The sequence below is a fragment of the Lates calcarifer genome, unplaced genomic scaffold, assembly GCF_001640805.2.
Source record: "Lates calcarifer isolate ASB-BC8 unplaced genomic scaffold, TLL_Latcal_v3 _unitig_5616_quiver_586, whole genome shotgun sequence".
Taxonomy (NCBI): Eukaryota; Metazoa; Chordata; class Actinopteri; family Centropomidae; genus Lates; species Lates calcarifer.
The window spans coordinates 87,501-114,314 of record NW_026117620.1 but is presented as its reverse complement, the minus strand read 5'-3'; the positions used below and the strand labels follow the sequence as shown (position 1 = coordinate 114,314).

At 46.1% G+C, this 26,814-nt stretch overlaps 1 protein-coding gene across 2 annotated transcripts in view; it reads right to left on the bottom strand.

Annotated features, from left to right (window-relative positions):
* fars2 (phenylalanyl-tRNA synthetase 2, mitochondrial) overlaps nucleotides 1-26,814 on the bottom strand; it is a 90,797-nt gene that overhangs the window by 53,043 nt on the left and 10,940 nt on the right. For both annotated transcript variants that reach the window (XM_018663358.2, XM_051069005.1), the window contains exons 3-8: nucleotides 14,995-15,317; nucleotides 12,948-13,034; nucleotides 12,734-12,793; nucleotides 12,446-12,614; nucleotides 11,972-12,134; nucleotides 11,594-11,725 (exon numbers count right to left, since the gene is read on the bottom strand). In XM_018663358.2, the coding sequence (XP_018518874.1) occupies nucleotides 11,594-11,725; nucleotides 11,972-12,134; nucleotides 12,446-12,614; nucleotides 12,734-12,793; nucleotides 12,948-13,034; nucleotides 14,995-15,299 (916 nt within the window). In that variant the 5' untranslated portion in view covers nucleotides 15,300-15,317. The remainder of the gene's footprint in view (nucleotides 1-11,593; nucleotides 11,726-11,971; nucleotides 12,135-12,445; nucleotides 12,615-12,733; nucleotides 12,794-12,947; nucleotides 13,035-14,994; nucleotides 15,318-26,814) is intronic.

The following is a 26,814-nucleotide window of genomic DNA, read 5'->3' as shown; positions in this document are numbered from 1 at the left end:
CTGAATGAGTCACAGACGAGTGTCGTCCTCTCTTCATCCTCCTCATCTCATTATTTTCATTTCATCTCTCTCCTCCCCTCTCTCCCCTCTCTCTCTCCCTCTCTCTCCCTCTCTCCACCCGCCCACCACATCCCGGGGTTGACATCAAACGCTGCTGAAGTACACTTCTCTATTAGAGACGATCTCAGAGCCGACCTGAGGAACCACAAACACTCGGCAACACACGGCTCATTAAACAACGCCGACGTCTTTACACCAACCACAGTGTGTGTGTGTGTGTGTGTGTGATGTCTTCATTAGTGAGTCTCTGCAGGCAAACAACTGTACCAGGAACACACACTCAGTGTATTAGAGTAAATACATACAGTATAGAAGATACACAAACATGATTCTTCAGCCTGACACGGTGAAGTGAAGCAGCGTTTAAACACAGTCAGAGAGGAGGGAAATGTGGCTTTTCCTCACACTGAGAGAAACCTGTCTGTTCTGAAGGTTTTTACAGAGGCTTTGTTCATGTATCATTCACAGATTTTTTTCATTTCTGTTCTGGAAAACATCTGCAAGTTAGTCGAGTAGAGATGCTAAAGCCTTTGAATAATCTAAAGATATTTCCGGGTAATTAAAGATGTCATCAGCAGCTAAAGCAGATAAACTCTGCTTTTAACTTAGCTTTAGCTTCTGAGTGTCGTCGTATTCGTGCTTTTGCTTCAGGTGGTGAAACTAACCTCAGCTCTGACTGCGTTCTTGCAAACCTGCAGGAAACTGTGTCTTTCTGGAGGTCTGACCTCTTAAAGACAAACCACCTCCACACAACAGACGTAGCTCCTCAGTTAGAGAGCAGCTCCTCCTCAGAGGAGAACCGAGCCAATCACATGTCTGGAAAAGCGTTAAAGCCACTTCAGGTTAGGTTGAGTCACACAGCACAGAGTGAAGGAGCAGCAACACATGCTAACGTTTGGGCGGCAGCAGCAGAGAACGAAAACTGGAGCGACAGTGTTACCGAAGACGACGCTCCAACGGACACACCTGAGGCTCCAAAGACGAGGAGAGCGTCGTAAAGAAGGCGGGGTATCATGTTCACAAAGACAGGAAACAACACTAATCTTTCACGTCCTTTAGACGTGAAACAACCCTGAAATAAAGTGAGGTGCAAAGAGGAAAAGTGGATTTTTCTCCTGTTTGAAGAGAAGAAAATGAAGCTGGAGTACGAGGCTAAATGAGCTGTTAGAACAGATGTTTCAGAGATATTCTACACACACCAAGTGTGTGTGTGTGTGTGTGTGTGTGTGTGTGTCCTCTGTCATATGACGATCGCACACACTGGCAGCGAGCTGGGCAGACACCAGCTGTGCATCATTTACCATGTAACACACACACACACACTAACTGCTGAGTCAGGTGGTACTGAGTCTGATGAAGTGGTGAACGCACAGATGGCGACACACACACGTCACACACACACACACACACACACACACTGTCATGTATCAGTGCATCGTGTACGGCGACGATGAAGACGTAGGTGATAATAATAAAGGTGTAGAGTAAGGATGACGTTTGGTGACGCTCTTGACGGCGTATGGTGATGATGATGATGATGAAGGTGGCGTGTGATGACATCAGTGTTGGCGGGGCTCAGACCAGCTGTCAGTCAGTGAGGACAGAGCAGCAGATGCAGCGAGATTCATTCATCCCAACTGCTCTGCAGTGAATAATGACCAGAGGACGGAGCAGCCTACACACAGTCTGACTGAGAGCAGTGTGTGTGTGTGTGTGTGTTGTATAATCCTCATCATAGCCAACAGAGATAAAAACGGGCGCTGACTGATGGGTCACGCCGGGCCTGAACAGAACGATGACACTGTCTCTGGTTGTTATTTCAGGCACCTGCATGATTTACTACAGCCGAGTATTTCATTTACATTCAGTCATTTGGCCGACGCTCTCATCCAAAGAGACTCACAAGTGAGCAATAACACTAAAACTCCAGAGCAGGAGGAGACCTGGGAGTGAGAATTAAATCTGCTCAATAAGACAAAGAGCAGGAGGTGAAGAAGAAGACAGAGAGGGACGCTCCTGCTCGAGAGAACCACAAACGCCTCGCGTGCAGAGATGGTGACGAATAAATTCAAAGTGAATTTGAGTCAGGCGGCCATGTTTAGCAGCAGAGATCACTGTGAAGGAAAGTAGTGGAGGTGACCGACTCATGGTCTGTCCCAGGAGCTGGGTGGAACCCAGAGACACGTAAAGGCCTGATTTATCTTATGTTGTTTAGAGAGAAGCATCAGGACCAGGACACCTCCAACAAGGTTTAGTTGGAGGTGTCGTTCCTTCATCCATGTGGAGATGTGTGAGAGACCTGACACCTGCACCGACACTGTGGGGAGAACGACAGGTATAGTTGGGTGTCGTCTGCGTAGCAGTGATATAAGAAGCCGTGTGAGCAGATGATCGTACCCAACAACGAAGTGTATCGTCCAAAGAGACATTTGTTTTACTGTGAAAAGCGACAGAGGAGCGGTGCAGAGTCTGCCGGCTTTGTTTACGTCCATGTTTATGAGCGAACAGTCGTCTTCTTGCCTGTTTTTTCGATGTGACAGCAGAGGAGTCCTGCCAGTTATGAAATCACCTCCGTGCTGTTTCTCCTTATTCATTATATAATAAAGATGCTGCTGCTTCTGCACAAACACCTGATGCTGCTCTGAAGGTCAAACTGCTGCTTTGTTCTGCAGATGCAGATAAATTACACTCCATCCTTCTGTGTGGATGCAGTGAATTTACATCTTTCTACAAGCCAGAGTCAGCGTTCAGTTGTTTTTTTCACAGTGTGCAGATGAAGCTCAGACAGTGAAAGACCTATAAACAGGAGCGAGCGTCCCTGAAGGCAGCAGAGCCTCAGCCTTCACAGGACAAATCCCAGAGCCGCTCGTTAGGACACTGAAGCTCCGACAAACATCCAGAGAGTCGGCGTGAGGAGTCAACGCCAGCACGGCGTGTTGGGGGGATTTGTGCTGTGTTGATGATGTCATCAGAAGGATCTGGGGTCTCTGGTCTTTAGATCTGACGGAGACTTGTTCGCTGTGAACTGTGAAGCTGCAGGATGAACGTCGGCTCAGCAGGAGCACAGCTCGCTGCCCGAGAGCAATAAAACTCCACTCAACTCCACTCTGGGTTTACAAACTGTGGCAGAGCCATTTCTTTTTTAAAGCAGCTTTGTGTTATTTATGTGTGATCTTTTTAATAAAGTTGGCGTCACTTTTTATTAAATGTGGATGTGCTGTTTTGGCAGAGGCGAGAGGAAGCTGAGCCCATTTCATCCAGTTCTGTGCTTCGATTTCACATTTGAATAAATTTCAGGAGGAATTAGTGCGACAGCTGAACTTACTGTGGAGCTTCACATTTTACTTTGATCCATCATGAGATAAGAGACGTGGCTGTGGTGAGTAAAAGTCTTGGATCCCCCTGGTGTCAACTTTTCAATAACTCTGAAATACAGGCTTTTTTCTGCACGAGGTTTTAAAGACTTAACCTCAGCAGCAGAGGAGAAATGTGTCAGTTACACATCAATGAAAGAAAACACTTCTTCCTCTGAGTGTTTCACTTTATTTCTCCTGCTTTAATCAACATTTAGGACCCAGGACTTTACTGTAAGTGTAGTATTATCTTTCCATGTGGTACAGAATTAAAGGACTACCTCTATATTTTAGAGTAAAGCAGTTTGGTTTGTGTACTAATCAGAGGAATATACTCCCCATGCATTTTTCCACCAAGATATGAACATATTTTATTGATGAATAAATTCATTGTTCAGCCTAGAAAACATCCTGATTTCCCACGGCTCAAAGTGACATCTTCAAATCACCTGTTTTGTCCAGAGAACCATTAAAAACCCAACAATATCTCATTTATTATCAAATATGATGAAGAGAAGCAGCAAATCCTCACATGTGAGAAGCTGAAACCTCGATCATGTAACATAAAGCTGGATATTGACTCATTGCACATTAACATGCTGTGCTCCATTTGTTCACAACAGGAACAGTCTCAGAACTTTTTGATCGTACCAAAACTTTCCTGCAAAACAAAGTAATACTGCATTTTGGTAATGATAGTGTTGGTATTTTATATATAGATCTGTTTATCTATTTAACAGCAGGACAAAGACTAAACTTTCCTTGCATGGTTCACTGTGAGTGGACGTGTGCTATATTTAATTTGCCAGCAGCAGATTCTGCATGAACTGTCCTCGCTGATTAAAGCCCACCTGACTGTGAGAGGACCCAAAAACAACAGCGTTTCCCTCTGAATGAAATCAAGACCTTCAACATGAAATCTGATCTATTTTTATCTGCACAGAGTATTTTTGGCAGCGGTGGCGGGGCTGGCTCTCTGCACAGCTCACTTACACTGATTTAATATTTAACAGTGAGAATGAAGCCTGCTCAGCCAGAAAATACTGCTGCTGTTGTTGTTGAGGAGCTCAGGAAACACGCTGCTTCATCCAGCACCACACACATCACACATGTATTAAATATCAGACAACACACAGTAACACCACAGCTCCAGTGTCTCTGTCTCAAACCATCTAAATTAAAACATATCTCATATTTACTTTGGTGCCTAAAACCTGTCACTATATGTCCCTGATAAAAAGGCAAAATCAATCAAATATCAGATCATAAAAGGTTGATTGATTAGAGCTGAGGTTAAAAAAGTAAACTAATCATTTAAACATTTAAAACCTGCTAACGATAAGCAGCATGAAAACACCTTAAATAAACTTATTTCCACCAACAGATGAGATGAACTGTATCCTGTTACACACGTTAATCAAAGGTGATTCCCACATTAAAATGTCTTTTTTTCCAGTCATTTTCAAACCTTCAGTAAGTCTGTAACACTTTCATTTGTCAGTGGCGTCATGTTGTTCATGTGTCTAAACTGACTCCAGGTGTAAGCCTCAGTTTTAACGTACACTGTTTAAAATCTTTGTTGTTTTTAACCAGATGAAGGATTTCAGTCGTCAGACGTCTGGATGTGAAGTTATCAAGCTGAGCTAACGTTAGCGAGCTCTGAGGAGGATCCAGCTCCTGATGGAGTCCTGACCAGGAGGAGCTGTGAGTGTGTGTGTGTGTGTGAGTGTGTGTGTGTGAGTGTGTGTGTGGTTAAAGTGGATCGAAATGTTGTGTCCAAATACAATTACACAAAAACTCACAGCTACGTCACACTTTTTCTTTTTTTTAAAACCACAGTCTCTCTCTCTCTCTCTCTCTCTCTCTCTCTCTCTCCATCATACACTCCGTGTCTCCTTCATCCCTCCCTCCCCCCTCCTCCTCCTCCCCCACCACACACACCCTCCCTGGTCTGTTTGTTATGGATGCAGCAGGCCGGGCTGAGATGGATCGCTGCACAAACAAATGTTTGTTCTGCCCTTCGCAAACCCCAGAGACACACACACACACACACACACACATATATACAAAACACACACACACACACAGCTGCCTACCCCAGTCAGTGTGTGTGTGTGTGTGTGTGTGTGTGTAGATCAGGAGGAGGCAGCAGGGAGATGTTGTGTGTTTTATTTCTTCTTATTTTAAGAGTTAGTTTCTTATTGTTCTGGTTTATTAGTGTGTGTGTGTATGTGAGAGAGACAGACATGTGTGTGTGTGTGTGTGTGTGTGTGTGTGTGTGTGTGTGGGCACCAGCTGTCCACCAGTTATTACCCTCACTGGGGGTACTGGGGTGAAGAGAGGGATGAACAGGGGAGATGAAAATATAGAAACCAGGCTGGGGGAGTGATGAATGAAACAGAGGGAGGAAGAGAAAAAAAGAGAAGAATGGAGGGATGAGTAAAGGGGATGGAGAAATGATGAAAGGATGGAGTGATGATGGAGGAAGGAAAAGAAGAAAGGATGAAGGGGAAACAGAGGAAGAAAAGCAGAGAAGGATGGAGGGATGAAAGGAGCTGTCAGTCAGCGTGGAGGGAGGGGTCAGAGGTCAGAGGTCAGGAGCAGGAGGCGGGTCTTTACAAGCCTGAAAACACAGTGGAGGAGAGGGGTCGCCACGCTTCCGATTATCTGTCGCTTCCTTTCCACTTCTCCTCCTTCGCTCCCCCCGCTTCATCCCTCCATCCCTCAGACAAACGGAGGGAGAGAGAGACAGAATAAAAGGAGGAGAGAAAGCGAGGGATTAAAGTGCAGACTCATCAGGAAGGAGAAAAGAACGGAGAGAAAGCCCCGCGGTGCTGACAGACCAGGTTTAATGAGGGAGGGAGGGGAAGGGTCACATGATTTATTCAGAGGTGGGGGGGGGGGATTAAGACCGAGAGCTGCCACCTGAACCACACACACACACACACACACACACACACACACACACACACAGAGTCCCACAGGGCCCGGGGCGCCCGGTTTGAAAGGCTGTTAATTGTCGCCAACACGACTTTAATCAGATTTCAGTGTCCACCCTCATCACACACACACACACACACACACACACACACACACATGTAGGCACGTGCGCACACCGTCCCGTCCCATGGGGTGTGTGTCTGTGTGTGTGTGTAAATCAGGTTTTGGCGTGGAGGTGTGGTCATTAGCGCCAAGTCCCATATGCTGCCACTGGAGGGAAAACCCCTGGGACACACACACACACACACACACACACACACACACACACACACACACACAGACAACACACACACACACACAGACAGACAGACACAAAATCAAAAATACAACAAAACAGAGACAGACACACAAAGAAGACAAAAAGTCATGCAGACACACACACACACACACACACAGACAGACACACACACACACTGCATGACACTGATGTAATGACAGACACACACATTCTCACACATCAATACACACCACATGTAACAAAGTGTTGTAAAGATGTACACACACACATGAAAGGTAATCACACATAAACACACAGATAAACAACAATAACACAAAACAAACACACAGAAACACACACTCTCTCTCTCTCCATTCTGTCTCTACCTCGCTCGACCCCTCCCCCCCTCACTAATGAAGACATTTATCTCTCTCTCTCCTTCATCCCTCCATCTCCATTAAAACCTCATTCTGTCGTCTCTCTCCATCCATCACTCCCTCCATCCTCTCCCACTCTCTCTCCCTTTCCTCACCCCTTTATTCCCTCCATCATTCCTGTCGTCCCACCTCCTCCCCCTCTACCTCTCCACCTTCCCTCATCCTTCACTACTCTCACTCCTCCTCCATCACTCCTCTCTCCTCTCTCCCCCCATCCTCAATCCTCCTCCTTCTTCCCTCCTCCCTCACTCTCCTCCTTACTTTCCCTTCTTCTTTAAAGTCTCTCTCCTCCCTCTCTTCTCTCCCTCTCTCCCTCACGTTTACCCCCCCATCCCTCTCTCCTGCCCCGACCCCTCCCTCCCTCCCTCCCTCCTCAGTCTTCCCTCTTTCCCCTCTCCCCCTTTTTTTCTTTTTTGCCCCTTATTCATGCTCCCTCCCCCTCCTCACCCCCTCCTCTTACATCTCTCATTACCTCTCTCCCTCATCACACTGGGCCTCAGGCAACACATATGGCAGTCACACTTCCACACCATTAAATAACACACACACACACACACACACACACACACACACACACACACACACCAACTGGTGTCCCCTGTTGCCGCCTCCTCGTGGAGACGAGGTCCTGCCACTCGTTTAATCTTCCCTCCATCCTCCTCTCCTCCTATTCTGTCTGTTCCCTCTCTCCCTTCCCTCCTCCCCCTCCTCCCCCCTCCTCCCCCCCTCCCCTCTCTCTCCATCACAGTAACTTCTATTCTCACTCGCCCCACATTTCTTCTTCGCCTTCGCCGGCTCTTCCTCATTGTCTCTCACTCTCTGTGCTCCAGAAAAAAGTGTGAGTGTGTATAAGGGATGGAGGAGGGGTGGGGGTGGGTGGGGGGTGTTGGTGGAGGGAGGGGCAAGAGGAGGAGGAGCGGGGGGGTGAATGAGTGGTTTCCAGGGCAACGGAGCCACACTGCCGCAGTGGATATGTAGGGGAGGTGGAGAGGGTGAAGAGAGTTGAGAGAGTGAGAGTGAAGGAGGCGTGTGTGTGTGTGTGTGTGTGTGTGTGTGTGTGTGTGTGTGTGTGTGTGTGTGTGTGTGTGCATGGTGTGTGTCGCTGGTAAATGTGACTCCTGCAGTCAAGAGAGTGAGAGCGAATTAAAGGGAAGAAGAAGAATCAAAGGAGAGCAAAGAAGTGTGAGTGCTCACATGTGTGTGTGTGTGTGTGTGTGTGTGTGTGTGTGTGTGTCCATAGTATGAATGTCAGCGCTGCAGCAGTGCCAAGGGCAGAGAGACACTGTAAATGTTATTTCTCTCTCTTACACACACACATACACACACTGTCACCAACATGACTTTAATTCAATGTAAGGATCCACACACACACACACACACACCACACACACACACTCACACACACAGCGCAGTGTGTTGTGAATGAAGTGCAGAGCGACATCATGTGTTCAGGTTTCAGACAGAGACGAGAGAGAGAGAGAGAGAGAGAGAGAGAGAAACAGAGAGAGACAGAGGTAGAGAGAGAGAGAGAGAGAGAGAGAGAGAGAGAGGGAGAGGGAGAGAGAAACAGACAGAGAGAGAGAGAGAGAGAGAGAGAGAGAGAGAGGAGGAGGGAGAGAGAGAGAGAGGAGGAGGGAGGGAGAGGAGAGAGAACAGACAGAGAGAGAGAGAGAGAGAGGGAGAGGAGAGAGAGAACAGACAGAGAGAGAGAGAGAGAGAGAGAGAGAGGAGAGAGAGAGGGAGGGAGGGGAGAGAGAAACAGACAGAGAGAGAGAGAGAGAGAGAGGGATGAACAGACAGATGTAGAGAACAGAGAGAAGAAGAATGAAGGTCGTGGGGGAATCAGTCTTTTCTCTGGCTCTAAATTACTGAAGATGTTTCTCTGGGTTTATTCTTCCATTATGAGACGAACACACAGAGAAAGTTCTGCAGAGAAATGAAACCACATTATACTAAAATAAGACAATATCTGCTTTCTCATATTTAGCTTAACATGATAGGGGTTGTCTTATATTTCAGGATGAGTCCAGTTTCAGCTGCAGGAGTTTGTGAAGCTGCTGCCACAGAGGAAACAAAGGAGTTCACAGCGTCTCCTGACGTCTTTACTGCAGAGAGGAAACCAGTTCATGCAGAAAAACACATCCATGGTGTAGAGTCAGAGCTCTGAACGTCCACGCTGGAAGGTCAACACTTTTTGACGCCACAAAGACTAGAAATAGTTTGAGCCTCTGTAACTTTTGCCTCAGTGTCTCCTCCATTCTGACTCCTGGTAGTGAGATATATTCAGGTTAAAGAGAAAGGATCTTCCTCTTTAATAAAAAGAGGAATCCTGTGTCAGACACTGAGAAGAACCAGAGTTATTCTTTAAGACTGGACGCAGGACTTCGTCCCTGACAGTCACACTTACTGAGGTTTTTCTCTTTAAATGCTAGAAGTGATGTTCTGTTGCAGACTGTGACAGCTGGGCAACAATCCTCTGTCTCCTGTTTCAGCAGCTCCCACCAGCTCCAGCTTTCAGACTGGCAGGTGAGGAGGAGGCAGAGTGTGTGGAGGTGTTTACTACAGCTCGTCAACAACACACCGAGCCGCTCGTTAAAAGTTGTGTTGTTGCTGGTGCGAGTAACACAGTCGCACAATCGTTCATCAGGACACGACACGTGTTACTGAGACGGTACTGAATGAAGCTAAAGACTCACAACAACAGGCTGCGTCAGCTGGTAACCACTGACACCTGTGTGTGTGTGTGTGTGTGTGTGTGTGTGTGTGTGTGTGTGTGTGAGACGTTGATAGAGTTTCTACTTCCTCTGCCTCTGTTTGGACCTCAGCATCAATTTAACCTCCTACTGCTGCTACTGTCAGGAGGAAGTACAGAGTCACACACACACACACACACACACACACACACAGCTGAGGCACAGCCAAGGTGTAAAATGGCCAAAGGCGTTTCCATCTCTCTGTGTGTGTCCTGAAACAGTCTATTTCAGTCGCGTCGTGCTGCAGGAAATGAATTCAGACAGTGTGCACACACACACACACACACACACACACACACACACACCTGCAGAGTCAGAGCTACCTGTGCACACAGTGAGAGAGGGACAGGTGAGCAGACAGAGATGCAGATTCCTGCTGCATTAGAACTGATTCCCTCCTCACACCTGCTCTGACCTGCTCTGACCTGCGGCTCCCCCTGCTGGCAGGGCTGGAAACTACACCTGCAGGAAACACTAAGCTAATGCTGATTTTAAGGCTGTTTTAAACCTCCTCAGAGCCACTGACTTACTTTATTATCATAGTGTGATACATCAGGGATAAAAACCACCCAGCAGGTCGTCAGACTGCACAGAACACACACTTCACTGTGAGTCTGAAAAACGTGTCATTTACTCCTAACACCAAACTGAAGCAGGACTCAAACAGATTCAGCAGATTTTCTCTCTGACTTTACTTCAGATTCAGCTGATGTGACACTTTTATTATCTAATCTATACGACACTAACGGGCTGTGCATTTTAAAGGGATTAACCTTCAGTATTATATCATGTTATCCTACAGTTATATAAGGTTTATTTATAAGATCTTTTCTCATTTGAGTTTTGATTTGATTCGTTCACAGTTTTGTTTCAGATGCTTCAGCAAAACAAATGTCACACATGTCATTTCAGTGAAGCAAAGAGTCACATAAACAGGATATTTACATGTTTATTTATGTACATTAATGGTCACAAACTGCCACAGACCTCTGAAACGTGTCAACACAAGCAGACGCTTCGCTCTCTAACTCTATAACACACACTCACACACACTCAGTGCGAGCGGTGGTGGTGGTGTGATCCGGCCACTCTTTGCGTTAAAACATGTATTATTGATTGGAACAAGCAGCGGTGAAGTGGAGCGCGGCGCTACAGCTTTGTTCAAGGGCAAAGCTGCAAGCTAGCCACTTAGCAGACTGACAGGAGAGAGGGAGAGAGAGAGGGGCGAGAGACACTGACGGAGACAGGGAGAGGAGGAGAGAGAGAGGACGAATATTTCAGATGTTTCTACATGTGTGTGTTCGTGGATGTGGGCTTGTTCTTTGTTATGAAACTGTGTGTGTGTGTGTGTGAGAAGGTAGGTGTGTGTGTGTGTGTGTGTGGTGTGTGTGTGTGTGTGAAGGTGGAAATCAGCTGTTAAAATCGTGTGTGACAGGCCAGACGCCCTGAGCAGCTGAACGACACTAAACACCCTGTCGGACAAATCGACAAATCAATCCCTGACCTGCCTGTTTATACACAAGCCTCTGTGTGTGTGTGTGAGTGTGTGTGTGAGTGTGTGTGTGTGTGTGTGTGTGTGTGTGCTGCAGAGCACAACGTCGACACACACAGAGTTTCCTGACGTCTACAGACACACAGAGACAGTGTGATCATCCAAAAACCTTTCATTAAGTCCCGCCCCCTGAGCACAGAGCGGCCAATCATATCGCAGCACCGGCTCGTCATGGTGAAACTAAGGCGAGTGTGTGTGTGTGTGTGTGTGTGTTGTCTGACCTGAGTTCAGCAGCTCCTGCTCCATCACTCCACAGCCCAGCACCTCCATCCAGTCGCCCTGGAAACGCACCTCCATCTCGAAGGAGGGATGAGTGAAGGGGAAGTAACAGTCGACCCACCTGACCTCCACGTCTGAGAGGAGGAGGAGGAGGAGGAGGAAGAGGAGGAGAGATAAGAGGAGGAGGATGGAGAAGTGAAGAAAGAGGAGTGAGAGACACAAGAGGAGGAGAGGGAAAGAGGATGAAGAGGAAGGAAATGAAGAGAAAGAAGGAGAGGAGGAGGAAAACAAGGAAGTGGGTGGAGGAGGAGGAGGAGAGAACATTTGAGTAAAGTGAAATCTATTTTCTGTCTTCCTGTGATGGCGGCTCGGGCTCTCACCTTCTCCGAACAGGTGAGTGACGAGTCGCGTCAGAGTTTGTTTCAGGTCGAACTCCACCAGCTTCACGGCCTCCAGAGTGTGTGTTTCCTGTTTCTGAGGCGTCCTCCGGCCGCCACGCTCAAACAGAGACAGCTCCTCCCCGTTCTGCACCTTAGAGAACAGCTGGGAGACAGAGGACACAGAGCACCAGACTCCATTAACAAAAACAGGGATTTAACCAGGAGCTGCTGGAATACCACTGCCTCCATCTGTTAGTGTGTCTGTGTTACTGTGACTTTCAGTGGTGGAAGAAGTAATCAGATACTTTACTGAAGTAAAAGTACCACACAGTAACACAGACACACTGACAGATGGAGGCAGTGGTATTCCAGCAGCTCCTGGTTAAAATCCCTGTTTTTGTTAATGGAGTCTGGTAGAGATAAACAGTGATGTTTCTGTAAATGCTTCGTTGTTCATTTTAAATGGCTGCGTACCTCGTGGTTGGAGAAGAGTCGGACTCCCTCCATCTGGTGGAAGACGGGGTAATGGCTGGCGTCGATCTCGTCTCGCCTGTACACGTCTCCGGCCAATAGGAACGCATCCAGACCGGAACTCACTAGCTCCCTCTGGTGGGCGGAGGTGTGAGCGCGAAGCATCATTTTTCTGTTCATCAACACAAACACACACAGAGACATTAATATCAGAGGACACCTGTTACTGGTGTTGTTGAATTCTGGATTTCTACCTGCTTGTTTTGTTGGTTGGTGGGCGGAGTCACGCACCTGTTCAGGTAGTAGTTGTCTCCTCGTTTCCTGCTGGGGTGATCAGGCGGGATCAGCAAGCTGTCGATCCAAAACATACAAACCAATCAGCTTCAACTCATTTTACAGAGACGACAGGAACAATCAGAAAGTCCTGATTCACTCCTCAGCTCCTCTGAACACAACTCTGTCAATCAATCAATCAATCAATCAATCAGTCGCTGAAGCTGCTGACCTGTCAAAGTTCTGCTCCACAGTCACCACAGGACTCAGGTTGTCGTGGACAGAGAAGAGCGGGTTTCCCCAGCGACCGATGTAGGCGCTGTGGAGGGTGGAAGAGAGACATTAGTGCTAATGATGGAGGGAAAGATGGAACAACAAATTAGATTTGAATTTCAGGCGGTGGAGGTCAATGAGTGACTCGAGACCCCTCAGGCTGATCAGTGAAAGACGCTGCACTGGTCCACATCCTAAAGGTCTGAGGGCTTTTTCTGATTATCTTGCACATTATTCATTTTTCTGAACTGTAGCTGTTGTTATCAGCACTTTGACACAGAATGTGAATATTATGTGTGTTATGAGTTTTCTCACTGCATTTAAAGGCATCATAATCACAGCTGGTCCTCTGTCTCCTCAAATGCAGCACTCGCCTCTCCAGCAGGACCTCAAACTGTCCCAACAACATCCTAAAAAATATGTCTGCAACCGGCCGTGGTGGAGCTTCATCTCCTGGATATTTGCGGACGAGTATTTTCGCACTTTTGCGTTCAGCTGCAGGGTCTGTGTTTTGTCGTGAACAGCATTTTAGCTCAGTGGAAACAGACAAAGTACAGCTGGTTTTAACCTTTGCTGGTCAGTTATTCTTCCATACAGAGGTCAGACAGCTGCACTGAGATCACCTGTTGGTTTGTGTTTTTGTATTTTGATGTAAATACCCGTACAGAGGCCTCGGACATGGGAGGACTCAGAGCAGATCCTGTTAGTGAGGCTGAGCGGGCTGTGGATCTTTGAGCAGATTTGAAGTTGACTGTGTAGTTTAAAGTTTCACAGACAGGCTGCAGGACCAGGCTGTCCTGTAATACACCGATTTAAAAACCAGAGGAACGATCTGAACACTGAAGTTAATCATTAGCATCACCTCTGTGCCTCCAGCCTGCTCTTCACTGTGGATTTCTTGAATTTAATATGCTCTTATTTTGATCTTGGACTGAGATGTGTGGATATACCAAAGAAACCTTGTTGGAAAATTACCCAGCAGGCCTCAGGTGTCCTGAGAGTCTGCTGTCCTGCTGCTATCAGAGCACACAAGCTTTTCTAAAGAGTAAAGTTCACGACCTGTGAAATGGCAGAGTCATAAAGCACTGTCAGACAACACACTCACTGACTGCCTAATGACTTATTAATGCAGCATTAATGCTCTCACTGCTGCGTGTGTGTGTTTTTATGGTGAGTGTGGTGTAACCAGCAGCATAAAGATATTTCTCTGCTGTGTGCAGTGCAGCAAACTTTTACACCCGAGCGTCCCTGAAGACACCGTCAGGCTGCAGAGAGTCCGTCAGCAGTTTGTGCTCAGAAAATAAAGACGACGTGTGGAAACAAAGCAGCAGAGAGGTTTCACCTGGATCAAACTGAATCAGGATATTTTCTGGTGTTTGTTGCGACAACGATATAAATGACGATAAAACAAAACACCAGTCGACACCATCTGTTTGGCTTTAAGTGAAAGATGCGTACAATAAAACGCACCTGTCATCAAACAGGCGACTAAACTACACCAGTTACATTTGCAACAAGTTGAAATGTAAACACAGATTCTGCATCTCGTGTGTGTTACCATCATTTCTAAACACTGTAAACTGCAAACTTTGCAAACTGAAGTTGTTTGTTCCTCGTCATTATCGATGTAGCTCCTCGTTTAGTGATGATAACCGTTATCGTCGAAGGATGAATAATTCTTATCGTGGGGAATGTCGCAAACAATATCGAAGACACCAACTTTACATCAAAACAGACAAACATGATCCCAATGACAAAATGGATCAGCTACATCCCCTCTGGAAGGATGGTTAACTCCAACAAATCCTGAGGTCTTTACCTTGAAACATTTTTACTTGATTATCGTCTGAACTCTTCTTTTTTGTTTGTGTTTTCCTGAATCGTGTGTCATCGGGTCTGCTGTGTAAACCTGTGACCTCTTGACCTCTCCTGTCACATCTGTTTCATTGATCTGATCTCTACGCCCAGACAACAGTTTGAGAGGAACAGCTTCGCTCGCTGCCTACCTGTAGAAGTGAGCTTTGATGCGCTCTTTGATCAGCCACAGAGGATGATGGCTTTGGTTGTGGAGGTTGCGGCCGACTTTGGCCGAGATCCTGGGCGTCACGTTGGTGTAATCATCTCGGGGGAAGGACCGGCCCGACACCTCCACAGAGTCCTGACCGGCCGCGGGCCGAGGGGCGGGGCCGTCCGTGCTGAGGCGCCTGCATGACGCCAAGAGCGTTGACGGACAGCGGCGACAGAGCAGGGGGAGGGGCGGGGACTGTAGGAGGGGGAGGAGCAGGGAGAGGGGCGTGGCACTGAGCCTCATGATGATTGGTCCATGGAGCTGGAACGACAACAGAGAGACATTAGGATTAGAAAGAAGCAGAGGAACAATCAGCTCTTTAGTGGACGTACTTTAACATGACCACTGCACCTTTTGTTTAATACGTTTCCAGGCTCACTGTTCTGATCATTACTGCACTGATTTCTGCCCCTATCGATCAGTTACACACTAAAACACAGGAAAATAACATCCAGGAGTTTGATCTGAATATTGTGAAATATCTTGCAAACCTGCTGAACATTAGACAAGTTATTAAAGGGCTGTTTTCATATCTGTATATATATATGTATCTGTAGTTCAGCTGCTTCCATCCACACCCTGCAGATACAGTGTTTTTGTCCAGTGTTCCCTCTGTTTTAACTCTGTGTTTGGTCTCCTCCTCCTGAGGGAAATCTCTGGCTCTTCAGCTGCTAAACGCTGCACTCTGTTCACCAGCTGCTCCCTGACTGAGTCTGGACAGGTTCCGGCACAGACTGGTTTTGTTGCTCGCTGGTCACTCATCAAATTTACCGTTCGACTCGACAGGGGAGACGAGGTGGAGGGAGGGAGGAGGGAGCAGGACGTGAATCAGAGCTGGTCATAAAAACACCAGACCAGCTTCTTAGTGGAGGTCAGGTGAGGTGAGAGCTGGAGCTGCCAACACCCCCAGAACACACACAGATAATTTATCTGGATCAGTTCTGATTCCACTGATGGACAAACAGCAAAAACAGCAAAGCGAACACAGTCAGCTGCTCTGTTTCTTTATTGTCCTTTTCCCTCCCTCCATCATTTATGCTTTGACGGGAGACGAGACAATCACCTTTTTATCTGTCCCCCCTCAAATATTTATCCCCACACACACACACACACAAACAGGGAGCATCCCTGAACAAGACAAAGGGTGTTGCATTGCAGTGGCATTGCAGCAAAATGGATTATTGTTCCTAAATCCACGAAGCTTTTACCTCTGCTCTGCTGCTGGTGTCATATTAAACTGGGCTGGACGGGGCAGTGCTGACGTCTCACACACACAAACTGGTTCTCAGGTTAAAGAACGTTTCAAGGTCATTTTGACTTTAAAAGGAAAACACACAGCGATAGAGACGCCCCCTACAGGCTGCGATGATTATTACACCAGGACGGACGACAACATGAAGATTTGTTTGGGGAATAAAAGCTGTGAAATCAACTAACTGTCCCGATGAAAAGCATCAGTGTGATCAGTAAAGGTCACGGCAGCTTGGCCGTTATTCGTCAAAGTTAGCAATTGGTCCCAAGGCAGGCACTACAGCAAAGGTCACAAAGATCCTCTGAAACAAAGACCACCACACTAATGATGGAAGAAGTCTGTGTCGATCCTGAATGCTTCGAAGCATCAAACCAGATCACAATAAGGAAAAAAGAAAAGCTATCCTTATGAATCAGTGGGAGTCAGGAAAACAAAATTCAGACATATTTCACAACACGAGTACGAACTTCTACCATCAGGGAGACGAACTAGAAGGTGCAACAGAAGCTTTCTTTTGTCCTGACATCCACAGCACGATTATAGATGTGGAGACATCCACAGTGATCTCTGCTGAGTCGAGACATTTTACTGTACTCAAGGCACAAGTGCGTTTTAGTCAGAAGTGTGTTTGTTTTTTACGTTCATGCATCATGCACAGTGTATGTTTTATCTGTGAGCAGCTGCATCCATCACTTTTAGACAAATAGGACAATAAAGTTGATTTTATCTTTTCTCATTTTTAAATTAAATGCATTAAATCTTAAATAAAAAGTGTCTGAAACATGAAATATCTGCCCCAGGCCTCCACCTCGGCTTCATTTTCTCCTTCTCTGTGGGACTGACCTTCCTGGCATGTGATCATCACCATATGTCTGTTCCCATGGCACCACACACGCGCATATGGACGCCTACGCACTCAGACACACATGAACTGTTTGCAATGAACAGCAGAAAACAAAGACTTGACTTTCATCAAGCACCAGCATCAGTTTCATATTTCAGTTTGTCCAGTTCTTTCATCTGAACAGAAACTTTATTTTTACTTGTTGGTTTATGTTGTCGTCACGTCTCTCACAGCTTTAATAAACAGGCTGCAGATATATTATTTTAAATTCTTAAGTCCGTCACAACAGGTGAAGAAAACCGTAAGTGGAGGAAAGGTCAGAGGTCACCCCTCAGATCTGAGAGCGGTGAGAGGAGCTGGAGGAAATCAGAGAGGTTTCTGAAGAGGAAATGATCACATGGATTTTTTAAACACAGAATCGTGAACTTGAGCAAACGAAAATATTAGATCAGATCAAACTTTAATGAGTCCTGTGGGGGAGTCGCTGCCGTTTGGCTGTTTATCTGAGAAACTCTTCACACGTCTCCACTCATATCTTCCTTTTTTTTCCGTGTGGTGACACAGCAAAGGCCCAGAGGAAGCACGACGCTGCTGGGTTTATTCCTCCAGAGGATTTAGACTTTTCCCAGCTTCACTTTTTAACCTGCAGCTGCGCTGATTCATGACTCAACACAAAAACACAAGAGTGGTAACTGGTCAGTAGTTTGTTCAGAACATGAACAGTCTGACAACATGGATACGATTCCTTTTTACTACAGAGTAAGATCAAAATATAAGATGAAGGTACTTTATGTGAGTATGTACGTTCATCACTGCATCGTTTAAAATGTGGAGAAACTCTCCAGGACCAGTGCTGAGTTGGAATTAGAGTTGAAACTATTGATCTGCAGTTTGTTGATACAACATAAAATTGATCTGTAACAAATTTGGAGATTTGCTGCTTTCGTCTGTTTTATGTGATTAGAAACTGAACACATGAATTTTAGTTTTAGTCAAATAAAAAAATCTGCAGAGCTGATGATTCCTCAACAGACAGAAACTTCAACGTTAGAAAGCACTAATCACCTAAAACCACAGCATCATGGTGTGTTCCATTTACATCAGAGGTCAGAAACTGGAAATGCGAGTTGATGGCGTTCCAGTTGAGATGTCGGACAAACATGGACGCTCACTGGAAAACTGTATAGTTGCTCATTCTGAGTTTACAGACAAAATAACCTGCAAACTCTTCAGATCGTTGTTAAAAAGACGTTCACATTTAAACCTGGAACATTAAACCATGAAGGTGAACTGATTCAGACATATCTCAGATTAGCTGTTAGCAACAGTTGCTAACATCGCTCTACAAACAGCGTAGCAACATGTCCACAGATAAACCTGAACAGTTCTCTGTGTCTGACTGACTTCATGTGAACTAATGAGACTGAGCTGCTATAACAGGAACATTAGCAGAGAGTTCACTGCTGTTGATGAGGAGCAGCCATCTTGGATTGAGGACTTGAGGAAGTCGGGAATGGCTTGTTTTTTATGTTACGTTACAATCATTCAGCTCTGTCACGAGGAATCATTCAGGTATCATTCCGACCAAAGTTTGGCCTTGTGTTATTTTAACAGAGGATTAATCAGAGCCAGGTATGAGAGACATGACTGTAGCAGAAACAAGTAAACTGTGCACTGATGTAAGAGGCTCTGGAGGAAGCGAAACATGATTCATCATGTGTGAAAGTTGCTGAGAAAATCCCTTGTTTTGCTGCCAAGAAGTTGTTCTGACTAACCAGCGTGGCAGCAGCCAACAGCTGAAGCTGCGATGTGACTCCTGACGCTGCCAGCTGAATAAAGGTGGCAACAGAGACGCCGCCAAGGACGAGCTGCAGCCCGCCGTCCAAAAAACACCCACCGCCCGTCAAAAAAAAGAAACACTTAGAAACGTGTGCGAGGGAGAAACAAAGCTCCGAGCCTCGGAACCTGGATGTGACACAAAAAACTGAAGACTGCGGGAAATACGACGCCGCAGACGAACGCAGCGGTCGCCAAGGTTACAGTGTCGCATATCACGTACAGGCAGGTGCACGTGACGAAACAGACGTACAAAGATATAAGGCCTGTTCACACACACACACACACACACACACACTGAGGCAGTTTCCAGCAGCAGCTTTAGTGCAGAGGGATTCATTCAGTCTCTAAAAACTGACACACTGATAGAGAGAGGTGATAAATTACATACTGCAGAGAGAGAGAGGGAGACAGGGATCGGCCTATAGAGAGATACTGTGGTGTGTATATATATATATATATATATATATATATTTATATATATATATATATGGTGTGTGTGTAGAAATGGCTGTGGAGACAGAGCTATAGATAATTGGCTTCAGAGAAAGAGGCATTAAAGACAGAGTTTTTAAAGTGTGATCAAACAGCTCAGACTGTTCCTGTTGTGAACAAAGGGAGCGCAGGAAGTGCCAGCAAAAACCTCCGTTGCACAATCAACATCTGAACCCTGTGCTACATGTGTTTTTGTGACCACTTGCACTCAGGATTTGACCGTGGAGCAGAGCAGAGCAGAAGTCTGCGAGGATCTTTGAGATGATCCGACCTTCGCATCGAGGGTCTACGGCTACGATCCTCGACGAGGATGCCCGCCATTTTATCTGAGTTGGGTTGTGCATCATGAATTCATTCCCCACAGTCAGACTGTCAGCACTGAGTTCTACTGATGTTGACCTGAACTGTGGCACTGTGATCCTTTTTGTTCAACTAGAAACATCTCTATATATCAGTACCAGACTCCATAGACAAAAACAGGGATTTAACCAGGAGATGCTGGAATACCACTGCCTCCATCTGTTAGTGTGTCTGTGTTACTGTGAGACTTTCAGTGGTGGAAGAAGTAATCAGATACTTTACTGGAAGTAAAAGTACCACACAGTAACAGAAACTAACAAACTGCGAACTCCTGAGTTCCACGTGGTAAAATTCCCATTTTTGTCAATGGAGTCTGGTAAAGAAAAATGCAGGTGTTCTGATCAAACAAAAAGAATTTTACTACAACAGAAGTTGTTGAGTTATTATTGCTGAAATAAGGTCTGTAGATGTAGACGGCGTCGGTCCAACATCAGGTCATTCACGCCCTCCAGAGCAGGAGAGACACAGCGAGTGATCATGTGTCTGAAGTTAAGGATATATATTAACGCTCAGAAAGAAAGAAAGGAGAGAAACTGGACAGGAAATCCATCATGGTGTCACAACTCAAACAGGCCCAGTAAGAGGAAGCTATTTTCAGCCTGTCGTGGTTCCCATAGAGAACACATGCCACGGTGATCACGACTCTGAGTACGAGAACCTCACACATCAGAGGAGCAGGTGGTGTCTCTCTCCCTCCCTCTCCCTCCCTCTCTCCCTCCTCTCTCTCTCTCTCTCCCTCTGCAGGAGTGTCGGTGTCGCTCGCCCCCTCCCTATCAGAGGGAGTCCCTCTCTGGCACGGTGACCACTTCCTGTGGCTCACGCCGCTCTTCCTGTACACGACGCTGCCCGCTCGCCAACGCGGACAGTTACACAACTTCCGCCGCCCGCACTGTCTCTCTGCAGTTATTTTAATGAATGAATGAATGCATGAAACATTAAAAAGGTTTTACACTGTAAAAACAGCCTGGGTTACCTGCACCTGTTCTTTCATATGTCTGTTATTCTGTCTATATATATATTCTGTTTCAGCTTCAAAAAACAAACATGAATAAAGTGGATTTTACTTTGTTTACAAACATCCAACTGATCTGAAACCAAAAACAAACAGAAAGAAATTCAGGAGTAAAAAATATTTAATTAATTCCTTAATTGTTTCTTAATATGATCTTTAAAAGAAAAAATAAAGAGTTTCCAGCCCCATATGTGACCACTTCTTATCACATGATTACAGCTCAGCTAATTCCATTTGCTGAAGAAGGTCATGAGAAATGGTCAAAAGTAGTGCACATAAAGCACATAAGGAACTTTATGCTGCTGAATTCTCCTCAGAGGTCTCCTCCTCTCCAAAACAAACTCTGATCCAGAGTAAAGTCATCTGGTTAAAATATGAAGCTAAATAACCAAGATGAAAAGTTAATGTTGAAAATGAGACTGTGACGCCCAAATAAAACGGATCGTTACCTTGATTAAAATTACAGATTTCTCTGGGTCTGAACAGAGTTTACATTTTCATCACAACCTCCAGACACGTGGGAGGACGAGCGTTTAAACCCACGTCTCCTTCACAGAGCGAGGGTGTTTTAAAAGAAAGAAATCCGTCTGAACACTGACGGAGGATTTGGAAAACGCCCATCAATCATTTCACAATCTGCACTTCATTTGCTTCTGCACACATGGACGTGTCAGGGGTTTTTTGTGCAGGCAGTTCTCCTGCTGTTGGTTATTTCAGCTGATATTTAAAGGACGGCCTGACACACTGTGTATATGTGGTGCATGCAGTCGTAAAGCAGGACAGCTGCAGTATATATGCACGAGTGTCTGATATGATAAGTTGGCCTGCGGGGCGGCCGAGCTGCAGCAGGATTTATGGGAGCTGTAGTCAAACTGATTGGCTGATACTGTGGCGTTTATTTAAAGCAGCGTGTCCTGGAACGACCCCACATCCATCTTCACTCCCTGCACCTCCTCCTCTTCCTCCTGCCTCCACAGTCTCTCTTAAAAAAGCCATAAACTCTGGGTCCTCTTCCTCCTGCCTCGCTCTCTGTCCTCCTCCTCCTCTTTCAGAGCAGCTCATTTTCTCCTGTTTTCTCCTCCAAACAAACCAACAGCAAACTCTGTTTAACTTCCTCCCCTGTTTCTCCTCCTCCTCCTCCTCCTCTTCATAATAAAGTCGTAGCTGTGGACGTTCTGCTCGGAGAGGCAGGCAGCTTTTTGACAAGGAGCATTAGATCAAACCTGCACAGGAAGCCTGTAAAAGTGTAATAAAAAGAGAGGAGAGGAGAGGAGACAAGGAGAGAGAGGAGAGGAGACAAGGAGAGAGGAGAAGAGAGAAGAGGAGAGAAGAAACAAGGAGAGGAGAGGAAACAAGGAGAGGAGAGAAAAGGGGAAAGAGGGAAGGAAAGAACAGCAGGAAACAAGAAGATGAGGAGAAGGAGACAAGGAGGTGATACAAGAGAAGGAAGGAGGAGGAGGGTGGAGGGGGAGGAGGAGGAAGAGGAGCAGAGTCTGACACGATGAAGAAGAAGGGAGATTTTATGGTCGGAGGAGAAAAGTGCCGAGGCTGCAGCTCTCTGCCACCGGCAGCTCCACTCATACATCCAATTTGTTTCCCTTCACTGTGTCAGTCACACACACACACACACACACACACACACACACCACAGCAAATGTCCAGACAAAGACAATTTTCTACAAACCTACACACACACTACTACACACATACACACTTGTTCATAGACACACAGGGCTGTCAACGTGCAAACACACACACACACACACACACGTACACTCTGAGGCCTTGAGGCTCCGACATCATGTTTGTTCTTCATCTCTACAGTCTGCAGACACACACTGTCATGACAGGACCACACACACACACACACACACACACACACACACACACACTGCTTACTCCACACTTCTCAGCAGAAACTTTTTTCAGCCTGTATCAGGTTCATTAAACGAGTGAAGACGTTCAGACTGACGATCCACAGGAGCAGCACCTGTCGCTAAGCCCCGCCCCTCACACACAGCTTGACCAATGAGAGCGCAGCCCACGGCCACAGGTATGTTCTTCATAACACACATCGCAGGTTGGCTTTTTCAAACGTTTGTCAAGCAGCAACAGAATATAGCTCGAAAAGCTTTTATTTTGTAGGCAGAGGAAGTGATTCTGACTGTTGCTGCCAGTAAATAAAGATGATGGAGACCTGTTGTTGGTCTCAGTCTGATATGAAATATTAAAATCAGAGAATCTGACGAGCCAAATATAAGCAAACTTTGAGTGAGAGCTGCAGAAAATCCATATTACACTTTTAAATTCTGTTCATTCTTCATGTGAATTTAAGGTGTGAGAACAGCGACTGAACTCAGCTGCTGTTTCCAAGGTCACAGACCACAGCGTCTCCCACAGCGATGATTAAAACAAACTGTTTCTTAAAACACTGTGCATCATGTCAAGAGGTTTTAGCCTCTGTTTCTTTACATTTTGATGAATGTGCACCATGAAAAATCCTGGTTTCACTGCAGCCATGGATGTACTGACCACCATCACGAGATCACTGCTGACGCTGAAGAAAATACCTACAAATGATGATGATGAGGCGAGATCTGCAGGTAAGAAGCATCTGGAAAGAGTGAGAGAGAGGAAGCGGTCCTGCAGCCACAGCTTCCATAAACCTGCCTGATTTATTCCTTCTCATTTTAATGCCTGTTTTCTTCTTCATCGTTCATGATCATCTTACAGAGGCTCAGTCTGCTCAGGGCCGTCAGGAAACTCTTTGTCATCGAGTCGGGGCCTGTGAAGTTTCATCCTGCAGCAGCAGGAGCGTCTGTGTGAATACGAGGAGGCCGAGCGGAGCATCGATCGGTTCAAGTGGCTGTCCTGAGGGACGGCGAGGGTCGATCCGAATCAATCATCCTCTGCAGTGACCACGCAGCAGCATCTCAAAGCTCGGTTTTTCTCTCCCCACCCCTGATCTGTCAGATTCAGCACACGGCAGCTCCGGGGAGGAGGCAGGAATATGTGCATTCTGCAGAATGTAGAAAGTGAACTTGTGCTGTTGTTGTGCAGGTTGTGATGGAGCTGCAGCGAGGACTGAAATATAAACATAATAAACATTAACTGTCTGAGGGACAGACAGATTTCTCCATTTATCATCCAGCTTGAGTTGTGATATCAGCTCTCGGCTTCAGAACAAGAAACATACATTTCCTGCTGCTGTTTGTTGGAGTATAAACACCTGCAGGATCTAATTGGAAATGAAAAGGTGTTTGTAATATCGACGTTTTCATCCTGGAAATGTTAAAGAATTCAGGAGGTGAAGCTCCGACAGCTGCTCAACTCAATATGCTCCAGAATGAGTTTTACATTCATGTCGACAAACAGAGAGTTTATGTATTTTATTCCACCTTTTTAGGAAGCATGTGATAAAAATAAAGTGGATTGGAGTCGAGCTCTCCCCCGTTTAGAAAGCGCTGCTGAAGACATTTGGCTGCAGGGAGACGACCTGTACACCTGTTAACCACCACTGCTGGGAGGACGGGAGAGTGTGTCTCTGTGTGTGTGTGTGTGAGAGAGAGAGAGAGAGAAAAAGAGCGAGAGAGGAAGTGTGTAGGAGTGTGAATCCTGGCTGCGACACAGTAAACATATGCTCAAGAGACGTTGGAAAGAGTGCAAATTAGAAATTGAAAACATGCTGCAAACACAGAGACAGAGAGAGAGTCATTCTGCAGCTTTGCAATTCATATTCTCTCCGTTTGGGGATTTGAAAGAAGCAGACGTCTCATTTCTTGCTCTTTAACCGTCACCCAAACACTGGCTCGGTCCTCTGGGTGTGACTGCAGTCAGGGAACCCACCGCTCATAATTATACGTGATATTACACTGGCAGGAGAACAACACCGACACAGCTCGGCTCTTTTACAACATCTGCTGCGGCTGAAAATAGACGTGAAGTGTGTGTAGAGAAATGCAGAATGAGTCGTGACGTTGTGTTGTGTTGATCACTGCAGACAGGAGAAGCTTTTAGTTTACTGATTCATTATCCAGTCCTGCAGCCTCACTCTGGTTTTAACTAAGTTCTGCTGGGAAACCTCGGCTCCTTCATTCACCTGGATGTGACTTTGACACGGACCACCACCTAAACACTGCTGTACACGACAAAGATCCTAATCTGATCCAGCATCTGCAGGATGATCCGGAACAAGCCAGATCCATGAAGGACCCAAAGGATCCAGAGGACACCCTCGGAGGTCCTGGGTCCACGTGTCCACGTGTCTGCGCCTCAAAGCAACACAACTGAAGCCTAAAGATTTTTAAAATCTTACTCGATGCAGAAAATGAGAGCGACCACACACATGACGACAGGTGACGTCAGATGTCACAGGTGTGTTCTTATAGTGTGCGATGTTCACACCACACACTAACAGATTCACCACCAACAACCAGAGTCTGGACTCTCACAACTCCACATCTGACCACTTCAAAAAACAAACGACGCCTCTCTTCCGTCTTCAGTTCGCTGCTTCCTGATTGGCTGTCGTTCCGTTCAACGTGACAATCCACAGAGAGCGTGCTCGGTTCTCCTCAGGACAACAGGATTTCTGATCAGAAATATTGAACACTGATCGTCTTCAGAGCAGATCAGGGAGGGTGACATCAGTCTGAACACACCTCACACTACAGGAGAATCTGATAAGATCATCTTTACAACCATCAGATAATCAGACCTGAGGACTGATCTTGAGTTGGAGGTTCAGGCCTTTTAGTGTGTACTCCACTGAAACCACCTGAAAAACACCACAAACTGCAGCAGGATGTAGAATAACGTCCAAGACGTCAGCAGAGACCCAGGCCGAGGACAAACTCCTGCAACATTTGTTAACTCCTGGTGTTTGTGAACACTTGGTGTCGAATGATTTGTTCGAAATAAAGTTTTAAGCAAAAACAGCAGCTTGTTTTCTTCCTCTTTCGTTCTGCTAAAACTGAATTTGCTTGAGTTTTGAGTTCGTCGGACAAATCAAAGCAGCTGATCTGTTTTCACCTTCTGTTTCACCCACTGTAACACTGAGCACGCTGTGTAAAGGCTGTTTTTAACAGTCGTTAGGACTCATTTCCAGCTGAAGAACAAAGTGTTCCTGCATGAAAATAGCTCAGATAAAAGAGGATAAGACGCGACATAAGCAAGTTTTAGTCTTAAACATGAAGAAACTAATGAAATCAAAAGTTTGTTTTAAATCCACCTGCTTCGAAAATATGGGAAATATACTGTAGATGAAATGTTTGACGGTGTGAGAGCTCCAGGTTATCAGAGAAGAAGCCCGGGAGTTTCAGAAGGAACAGAATGAGTTTTGTGGAAAGCGGGCTTACAGAGTTATCCTTTACAAGTCAGAGCCAGGCTCTTAATAAAGAGAGAAGTTTTCTTCACTGGAAACTGCTGTCACTGTAGACAAAGACGGCGAGGAGATGAAAGAGACGACGGAGGAAACGGGCGAAGGCGGCGGCTCACAGGTGTGTGTCGGCCTGCAGAGTCGTGGTGAAAAGTAATTGGCAGCAGAGTGAGGATGAAAGGCTGAGCGTCTGACCTGGAGGTCCAGTCTGACTGACAGCAGCACTACTACACACTCACACATCCTCTACATGTATGAATGATCTCCCTCTTCAAATCCTCCTCTTCTCCGTCCGTCTGCTCCTCACGAGGATATTTATTCGTCTCCAACTGCAGATTTTTGAAGCAAAGCTGTCCTGATCTAAAGCCTGCCTTTCTCTGCCTCCTGCTACCAAAGCCTGCAGGGAAGTTGAGCTCATATTTTAATGACAAAAAATAAAGAAACGTCCTCTAAAAACAATGAAACAAGGAAATTAGATCCATACATAGAGGATTTATTTCTCTCGGGGAGGTGAGGTGCCGTGTTTCCTGCCGTGTTTCAACTCCTCTGCTGGTCCTCTCCTAATTTAGGTCCTGTCCTCAC